The sequence below is a fragment of the Elephantulus edwardii genome, unplaced genomic scaffold, assembly GCF_000299155.1.
Source record: "Elephantulus edwardii isolate Elephantulus edwardi_28Jun2011 unplaced genomic scaffold, EleEdw1.0 scaffold00003, whole genome shotgun sequence".
Classification (NCBI taxonomy): Eukaryota; Metazoa; Chordata; class Mammalia; order Macroscelidea; family Macroscelididae; genus Elephantulus; species Elephantulus edwardii.
The window spans coordinates 6,808,679-6,818,982 of NW_006399753.1; the positions used below are offsets into that span (position 1 = coordinate 6,808,679).

Consider the following 10,304-nt stretch of genomic DNA (forward strand, 5'->3'; position numbering starts at 1 on the left):
TCTATGAGGAGGTGGGCCGGGCCCTGTGTGAACACTGTCTATGAGGAGGTGGGCCGGGCCCTGTGTGAACACTGTCTACGGCCTCGAGCTGCTGGCTGACATGCTTGCTGTGCTTCAGTCACCCAGCCCATGGGAAATAACACAGAATAAAAGGGAAGGTGAGAAAATAAATTCCCGTGTCATAGCCAGAAAGGGTGCAGGGTTCCCTTCAGCCCAGCAATGTCACTTCTACGTGAATCCCTGTGACATGGCATCACCAGGCCTGAATACTGGCCTACAGACTTCCAGAGCTCTCGGCGATGCTAGTGAACAAGCTAGTGTCGGAAGTGCTGCCCTGGCTCACTGACCTGGACATACTGACACATACACACATCAAGCAACGAATGACACTCACCTGGTGACCGTGGGGGCAGGTACACCTCGTGTCCGCAAGGGGAGCTTCCCTCGCACCACTGGGACGTCGGTGTTTTCTGAACCTCCATTCAAGTATGTCAACTCCTGGAGCTGGGCTTGCCTGATTTCATCATTGTAGTCCTACAGAAGACAGGAGAAATACAGCTCATCGCGTGTTCAGAGTATGAATGTGCTCGGGGTGAGAAGCAAACCACTGTGTAATATGAGACGAGGAAAGCTGAATTCACAGAACAAGACGGCATTCGGTCGGTCAAAATGAAAATATGCCACTGAATTTTGTAAACTGTGAAAGAGAAGTTCAAAATAATATTCCTCAAACTGTGATTTCCAATAATCTTCCCTAATACTTTCTTGGGGCACATTTTCCAAGAGGAACATTTACAGTAATATTAAAATACCAAGTGAGCAATGTATGGAAATGGTTATTTATTATTCAATTCAACTAGTTATTTAAGCATCAAAGCTGCACAAAGTCATGAAAAATGGAAAAGAAAGCCTTAGTGTATGCAGTCAAGGAACTCCTGACCCAGAAAAAGAGAAATAACAGAAATACATACAAGATGGCAGCTTTCCTGGTACCAGATATTGTGCCTATAACTCGTTGGCACCTTGATACTGCTAATGTACCTGGAGCTCAACATTTCCCAGACTGGACCTAGCATCCTTGTCCGGAAAACGCACTCTTCATCTTTAATCATCACCTAGACACACGACCAGGAAGGTCCATGGGTCTCATTCTTCCTTATCACCCCAGACTCCAGTGTTCACTGGGAAAGGCACATAATATGAAAGAACTAGTGTCTTCTCTTGTAAACAAACAAGACAGCAGATGTGTAATCAGAGAGGTTGTGGAAGGGCCAGACAAGGATGGGTGTGAACGAACTGCAGAATGAGGAGCAATGGAGTTCCAGGGGAGGAAACAGCAAGTTCAAGCCCAGGATAACGATGAGGCCACAGAACTGGAAGGAGTGCGATGTGGCTGGTGAGGGAACACAATTTGGGATGGGGAGGTTATAACGTGGATCGCGAGGCCATCTGTGTCTTTCCAAGGTGACCATGGTCATGCTGAGCACAAAAGTGGATCAAAAGATCACTACACACCCCCAGTGATGCTGTATTATTGGATTTATAAAACTTAATGCACAAGTAAAGTGGGGAAACCGAGCGATAGTGAGGCAAATTGGCCTATCTAATTTAGTATTAATTCAAAACAGATTGTGATAAATGAAGATGCATATTGCAATCACTAGAGCGACCGAAAAAGAGTCAACAACAAAAAGGAATTAACCAGTAAGCACAACTATTTCTGTCTAACACAAAAGAAAGCAGTAAAGAGAGTAGGACAAAAAATAAAGCATGAGAGGAGGAACAAAACGTGTTTGTTAATCCAACCATATAATTATATTACACAGAAATGGATTTTAAAACTCCAATCAAAAAGCAGAGATTGCTGGGCTAGTTTATAAGACCAAAACAGAAGAGAATAAACAATATGCTTTACAAAGAAGAAATAACTGAGAGCCAAAGCCATGAATATGTTAAAGGTCAAGAGAGGAGAAAGACAGGCAAAGACGTAGACAGCAGAGAGAGGTGGAGGCAGACTGTGAGTACCAGGCACCTATTAGCACAGACATTTAAAATCAACACTAGAGAAGGGACAACATACGAGGAGATAAGACAATTACAAGCATACACACTGAGCAAGAGAACACAAAAGTCTACAAAGCAGAAACTGACAGAACTGAAGCAGAAGATGATACCACAATAGAAGACGCAAGCTTGATTCTCGCTCTCAGTAAATCAAAGAACTAGAAAATATAAATCACCAAGAACACAGAAAATTTAACCCATAATTCATTATGTAACTGACATTGCAATAACACTCCATCAAGTGACACAGAGTATGTATTATTTTCAAGTCCACAGAAGATATTCCATTGGAATGAACATATGCCAACAAGCAATGCTTAGAGCTTTTAAGGCTCCTGATACAGGACAATAACTCAGATGACCTCGTGGTAAGAAATTCCTCTGCGATCTCAAAGGCACATGGTTTGAATCCACCACCAGCTCCACAGGGAAATGATGGGCAATGCCTCTTGGCAATTCACTGCTTCTGAAAACCCGCTGGAGGGTCAGATAGGGGTCAGTTCTGACTCAATGGCAAATAACAATTGTCCACTTGAACAATCAAAACCGTCCACTCAAAGTAGATGAAAGAAATAATAAAAAGACAAAATCATACACACAAAGAGAGTGACGAAGAAAACCAGTAAAACAGACTGATCCTTATGAATAATAACAATGAAAGAGTGAAAAAAGCTTTGTACATAAACAGATCAAAAAAAGAGCGAGAATGACAGATTAAGTGGTTACACAAACAACCCAACCAGACAATGGGAGGGAACCATCTCAACACCACTCCAGAAACGAGGAGAACGACATGGGGTAACAGCAGACAACGTCCTGCCTACAAATTAACATTTCACAGGGTATTTAAAACTCCAAGAAATATGTATGTCCCTAAAAGTGATTTTAAACAAAATAGAAAATATGAATAGAGCAGTAAGAAGAATCAGATTAATAACGAAAAATACGCCCAACAAAGGAAGCCAAGGCCCAGAAGACAGCAGTGTTGAATTCTACCAGACAGTTAAAAGAAGGCACATCAATCCTTTGCCAGCACTTTGAGGAATATGCAAAGGCCATTCTTTGAAATAGTATTATCCTTGATATCAAAACCAGATCAAAATTTTCCAAGAAAAACATACTACAGACCAATATCCTCCATGAGCTTAGCTTTGAAATTCCATAATAAACTATGAATGAGTGAAATGCAGCAGGAAAAATAGGTAGTCAGCTTCATTCTATATAACTGTGGGGTGACCCAGGGTGTCTGAGGAGAACTTCACTCCACTGGGTTTTCCTCAGATGACTTCTCAAATGTAGATCACCAGGCCTTTCTTCTGAGGAGCTCCAAGGTGGACTCGTTCCTCCAGTTAGTAGCTGAGTATTACAGGCACCTTTCAGGGCGTGGACAACACACCAATGCAAAGCAAGGTGCATCCTAGGAGAGCAAGGTGGGCTTCACATCCAAAATCAATCAGTGCAGTACACTAACACTGAAAGAATAAACCTCAAGAGAGAGAAGATCCTAAACACTTGCCAGGTAGGTACAGAAAGAACTATAACAGAACATGATAAAAACGTTTTTAAAAATAGGTAACTAACATCACAACAATGAGAAGCTGAATGCTGTCCTCCTAAACTTGGGCAGGAAGTAAGGGCACCCTTCTATTCAACACTGCGCTCAATGTTACAGCACAAGACGAAAAAAGGAACACAACCGAAGCCACACCAGCCCGAGAGAAGATGCAAAACAGCCCCTATCTGAAGCTGACATACATAATCTAGGATGTAAAAGACCAATGCATTTGTTTACAAAAGAAGGGAAACTACAGATTCACGATCAGCATCTAGAAAGCGACTTTATTTCTATCCATTAGTAACCATCTGAAAAGGAAATTGAAAACAAAATTCCATTCACAACAGTGTTTAAAAGCGTAAAATAGTAGAAATAAATTTAACAAAGAAAGGTGAGCTTGGTGCCCTAACAATAGTGCCTAACACACCACTGAGAAAAATGAGAGAGTGGGGGGAATGGAAAGACATTTCATGTCCATGGCTGGAAAGTATGAAAGTGGAAATCACGTCCAAATGAGCACCTAAGAATCAATGTAATAATCTATCAGGAGTTTTGACAGTATTTTTTGCCGGAATTTACAAGCTGCTGGTACTTTATAACGGAGAAATAAAAGAACATTTAAAATTATGGAAAAGCAGAACAAAGTTGGAAGACTCAAAAATTTATAATAAAGTTTACACTTATAATAATGTTTACACTTATGTTCGGTTGATGTTCAACAAGGGTGTGAAGGCAATGTCATGGAGGGAAGCGTAGTCTTAATAACTGGAGTCAGACGACCAGTTATCCACATGGAAAAGAATGAATTCATAACCTCACCTCATACTACACACCACAATTTACTCAAAATGGATCACAGTCTTAAATAAAGGCACTTATACTATACCATCTCAAGAAAAATTCGCAGAGAATCTTTGTACCTTGTGGGAGACCAAGCATTCTTCTGGCCAGTCCAGATTGACAGTGTGAGAGCTTGCAGCCCGGCTACCACCTGGGCAGGGAGCGGCAGAGTCGTGGGACCAGAGGTAACACTGCCATCTTTGGGAAATATAATCTGTCCATCTGGCTAGGCCAGCACGGCCTGGTCATCACTGCGTGCCCACTAAGGTATAACCACCTTCCTGGCCTTGTGATAGCTGTGATTCTGGATGTGTAGCTATGAACATATGATATCATCTCTCCCAAGAGATGATAAACTCCTTAACGGCAGGGATATGCTACATGTGCCAATGACATAATGAGTTTGGGTTTAAATGGGATTAATACAGGCAATCTGGAACATTTTCAGCTCCCCATGTGAAATTCGTAATGATTTCCACGTCCTGGTTTTATCAAGACAATCTTGGTTTAAACCTTTCTACGAGCATCTCTGGTGGCCTAGTGTCAAGGAGCTGTGCTGTCTACACAAAGGCTAGAGGATCCAATCCACCAGCATCTCTGCTAGAGAATGACGTCAAATGATCCTGTGCCTCTGAAAACCCAATGGAGAGTCAGCTCCGAGTCAACCTTCGCCCTATGGACAGACGCGCGCGTGTGTGCACGCACACGCGCGCGCACACACACACACACACACACTTTCCCCTTCCCCTCACAGCTAATGTGATCACAGACCACAGGGCTGCAGGGATCCACCACACAGCCTGGGGTCACTAAGGAGATTCCAATCCCTCATGCAACTTACACAAAAGGCATCTACTACTTTATAAAGTGAAGGTGGAGATACATGCCCTTGGCATTATCATAATGTCAACAATGTCAAGGTGTCTGAAAGCATACAAAGGCTAGCAAGTGCTCCCATGCATCCGAGAAGCTGGCCAGCTCTCGGCTCTCGGCCAGGTGCCCTGCCTCTCTGTGCTCACAAGCTCACATCAACCCTCGTGTTTCTCACGCTGTACCCCGGTCATCTGTTTATGGGTCTCTCCCCTTTAGACTACACGTTCCTACAGAGGGAGCCTGCACTCATATCTTTCTGTCCAGCCCTCAGCAGAGCGAGAGGCCTGGGAAGCAATGGTGAGTTTGTGCTGGATACAATGAACTTGAAGCTGTGTAAGTGCCACCGCAAAGCTCTGCAGGACTTGACCTCCGCAACATGCCAGCTGAGGAACGCGAGGAGTATTACTAACCCTTGCTAAAACTCCTCCGCTTTGTAAAGAAGAAACAACGCTGAGTCATTCTCAGGGGCTGTGGGGTCTACCTAGGATGATGCACATGGAACTCCGCAACTGGTGGACTGCTGGACAAGTTACAGTGAAGGACAACAGTGATTAAGGATGAAAAGGCAGGGAGACTTTTAAAGCATGAAGGAAGTACTAACGGGGATGAGGAACTTCTTGATTTCTTCCAAAGCGTGTCCCATGCGGGCATAGGCCTCCGCTGGTGGGGCGAATACTTCAATGAGCACGTGGAGATCATCGTTGAGATGGAAGTACTTGGCTTCTCCGCTTTTCCTCAGCTCTTCTTCCTGAAGAAAAAGCAGGGTAAAGATGTGTCATTATTTTCATGACAAGAGTCCAGAATGAGAGCTTCATGGGGGAGTGGACTTGGGGGGGGTGGATTATATAATAATGAAAGTTTGTTTTGTTTTGTTTTTTTCTTTTCAAAGAGAAAAACCAACTGGGGAGGAGGGGTGGACAGGGAGGAAAATGTGCAACAATGTATGAATGTAAATCCAAAGTCTCTATAAACTTTCACTAAAATTTCAATAAAAAAGAATAATAAAGAGATAAACAATAAATAAAAACTGAAACCTCCTGACCTCCCCCACACACCCGAAAAAAAGTGTCATTACTATAGGACAAACTCCCAAAATCACACACACAAAAAAAAGGCTAGGTGGCCTAGTGGTAAGCAGCTGTACTACAATCCTGAAGGCAGAGGTTTGAATCCGCCAGACGCTCTATGGGAGAAGGATGGACAATTCCCTCCCGTGAGATTGACTGCCCCTGAAAACCCACTGGAGGGTCGGTTATGGTCGGTTCCGACTCCACAGCACAGTACAGCAACTGACCCAGCACAGCCTTAAGGATTCTCCAAGACCAGGCCCCTGGGCAACCTCCGAGCCTGGAACAGACCTCCCTCCCACTGCTCAACCTCCACTCATCCAGCAGCCAGGCCCCCATGGTGACCTGCAGCAGTGGGAGGTGGACAGATGGCTCAGGACAGCCAGCCATTGAGAGCAAAGGGATCACCTGTCCAGACAAAGTGCTGGTGGGCACTGCAGTCAAGAGTTCACAGGGCTGCCTTGTTTAGGGTAACTGCTTCCTGCCTCAGTCAGTTTACTGGTTATGCCTTAGTCTGAGGAATGGAACACATTTTAAAAGGGAAACTCTGAGGCGCTGTTTACTTTATGACACCAAAATGTAAAAAGTGAGTCCATGGCATGCAGAGCGTACTGAAGAATTAAATTTGTCCCAATTAAAGGAGGTATGAAGTAGCCAACAGATAAAGGATGGGTTATTATGCAACGGTGTTAATTATTAATATTTTAATGGAGGGATTTATGTAAATGCTGCCTGCCTTCACAGCATGCTGTCTATTAAACTGAACTGCAGACATACAAACAAGTCTGCAGAAATGTGTCCTGAGAGACCCTGCACTGGCTGACGCCGCACTTGCCTGTATTCCCACACGTGTCTACTCGGAGCGCCACAGCAGGGGCAGTGGTCACCCTGTCCTGTCTGGGTCTTCACTCCCTGGGGCCTCCTCGCATGCAGACATTGGGGCTCGGTCACGCTTGCTTCCTCCTGGCACGTGTCGGGTCCAGGGCTTAATCTCAGTCAGACAGTTAGATCCACGTATGTAAGACAACATCTATGCTAGGCCAGCTAACTAGCCCTGCACCAGAAGTTGGCCTTCAATTCCCACAGAGCAGCTTCCTGCCAGCAAAGCTAGGTTACTTCCTGATCTTCTGGGGCAGAGCCATGAGTTGTGACCAAGAAGCCAACAATGGGGTGGCAGGTCCCGATTTTGGCACAGAAACAGCATTCCACACCCGTAATTCAGCAATCGTCTGGAAGACATTCCTAAAAGTCAGCCAGGAGCCGGATCCTTTGAGTGTACAGTTATTTCTACAGGCTAAATATCCTCTCCAGACCAAACCAGAACCTCGAGGAACAAAGCAGTAGGAGCTGGCAGAGACTGCAGGGGACAGAGGACCAGGGAAGGACGTCCAGGACTGGTAAGGTGGATGGGACACTACCAGCACATTCCGTGGGAGATGCAGACTTGTCGCTTACACGGTCAGCTGCAGTCCCCTTCAGAGCAGCTCTTCTGAAGGCATAACTGATGGACTAGTGAGATGAGACAGAGGCTACGTGTGACTTCTCAACACCAAGGCCCCTCACGGCTGACTCGGTACCACCACTGCCAAGGGCCCAATATGAGAGGACAATGTAATGCGGACGGACCTCCAGGCCTGGAAGACGAACTGGTCCTCAGCATCCCTTGTACTCCGGCAGTAAGGCCCTCGCTGCTGTCAGGACACACACATTTGCTGCCCCTCCCACTGAGGACCCACAAGAAGGTCTCTGATGACCATCCCTGATGGCCATGGAGCACTGCTGCCCAGCCAGGCTCCTTCACCAAGAGAGTGCCCAGGTAGGGCTGGCACCACACACAGCATGGACCCCATGTCCAGGCCTATGGGATGCTGGAAGGGCTCTCACAAAACTTACCTAAGGTGTCAGCAAGCTGTCCTCCCTGATCAGACCTTCTAACTAGTGTCCAATGCCTCTCCACCTACCCTCACAATGCATTAGCCAATGAACCACAGGACCATTCATCTTTGTTTAAAAGCAGCCAACCGGATTGTCCCTAAACACAATTGATGTTGGTTATGCATCATCAAGTCAGAACAGTCTCAAAGCTGATCTTCCAGCAGGCTATGTGTCATAAGAGAGGAGACTGCCAGTCTCTCCCCCACGGGGCAGCTGGTAGATTTGAACCATGTGCCTTTGGGTTGGCAGCACAACTCCTTACCATTAAGCTATCACAAATAGTCGGCTTTTTAAACCAATTTTTTAAAAAGGTCTCCCTTTCACAATATAAAGATAAATAATCCAATAGAAATATGGGCACAGGATATGAACAGACACTTCACCAAAGAAGACATTCAGATGGCTAACAAGCACGTGAAGAAATGTTTAAAGCTCCTAACTCTAAGAGAGATGCAAATCAAAACAACTATGAGATTATCATCTCACCCCAGTCAGAATAGCAAAATTTAACAAAACAGCAAGCAACAAATGCTGGTGAGGTTGTGGAGAAACTGGAACCCTTATTCACTGTTGGTGGGAGTGTAAAATGGTGCAACCACTGTGAAAAGCAGTATGACACTTTCTCAAAAAGTTGCAAATAGAGATACCATTTGACCCAGCAATTCCACTACTGGAAATATACCCCAAGGAGACCATAACTGACACCCAAGCAGATATATGCACACCCATGTTTATCACTGCTTTGTTCACAATAGCAAGGAGTTGGAAACAACCTGAGTACCCATCAACAAATGAATGGATAGAGAAGCTGTGGTATATTCACACAATGGAATACTACACTGCATTGAAAAACAAGGAACTCATGCAATATTATTCAAAATGGGTGACTCTGGAGGACATTATGCTGAGTAAAGTATCTCAGTCACAAAAGGACAAATACTACATGGTACCACTGTTGTAAAACGGGACTGACCTAGGGGTTGAGGGGAGACTGAGAAAGATGGGTTCAACAATGTATACTGCATTGAAACAGATGAGGTAGAGAACAGTTTAAAAGGGATATGTGATTAAGTATTTTTGTCATGACAGGAGTCTAGAGCAAAGGCTACATGGTGGAGTGGACCTGGGGGAGGGTTTGTAAAACAATAAAAGAATTTTTGTTTTATTTTTACAAGAGGGTAGTGTACTGGGGGGAGGGTTGGGAGGGGAGAAAAGTGCAACAATGAATGAATGGAAATCCAAAGTCTCTGTAAATTTTTACTGAAATTAATAAAAAATTTTTAAAAAAAGAAAAAAGTTCTCCCTTTAATTTTTTTTCTGACTCAGTCTACTCATCACCATTAAAGGAGTGTCACACACGCATGTGACGGAGGAGACACTGTATCTGCCCTCCGGGTGACTGCTGGACTCTCACCATTGCTGAGGTTCTGTCATAAATATCAGGCACCACTTGCCACGATCCTGGCTCAGCATAACCTCTGGATCAGGTGGTGGGTGATAGCAGAGGACCCCTTTCCCCATAAAATCTGCAGATACATCTGCTTTTTATCAATTGGATGTCTGCTTTGGATTTCTGGATTTTCCTTAGTGCCTTGGGATCAGGATTATACAGCTTCGTGCACTACAATCTTGGAACTGCTACTGGAAGTATTAGGTCAGTCACCGTTACTGTGATGGGCTTTTACAAACACTGGAAATTAGAACCATTGTCTACTTTCGATCTGGAAGTAATTCCAAGGCACCACGCTGGTCAGAATGAAGCTGAAGTTGAAGTTGAAGCTGAGGAAGAAGACATGGCCACGACTTCACTACAAGCTTTAGTAAGCTTGGATATTTTGGATCCTTTGGACTTCTTTAAACTTTCTTGAGTATTTTTTAAATAAAAATAAATTTTAGCTTTAAAAAAATTCTTTACGATTAAGCTGTTTTACATCAATGAATTCAGAGGTAATTTCTCTTATTTTTTTATT

The 10,304-nt window shown here is 44.3% G+C and overlaps 1 protein-coding gene across 1 annotated transcript in view; it reads right to left on the reverse strand.

Annotated features, from left to right (window-relative positions):
* Positions 1-10,304, reverse strand: part of KHDRBS3 (KH domain containing, RNA binding, signal transduction associated 3) — a 159,895-nt gene that overhangs the window by 66,559 nt on the left and 83,032 nt on the right. The window contains exons 4-5 of the mRNA XM_006879269.1: positions 5,934-6,080; positions 395-534 (exon numbers count right to left, since the gene is read on the reverse strand). Coding sequence (XP_006879331.1) covers positions 395-534; positions 5,934-6,080 — 287 coding nt within the window. The remainder of the gene's footprint in view (positions 1-394; positions 535-5,933; positions 6,081-10,304) is intronic.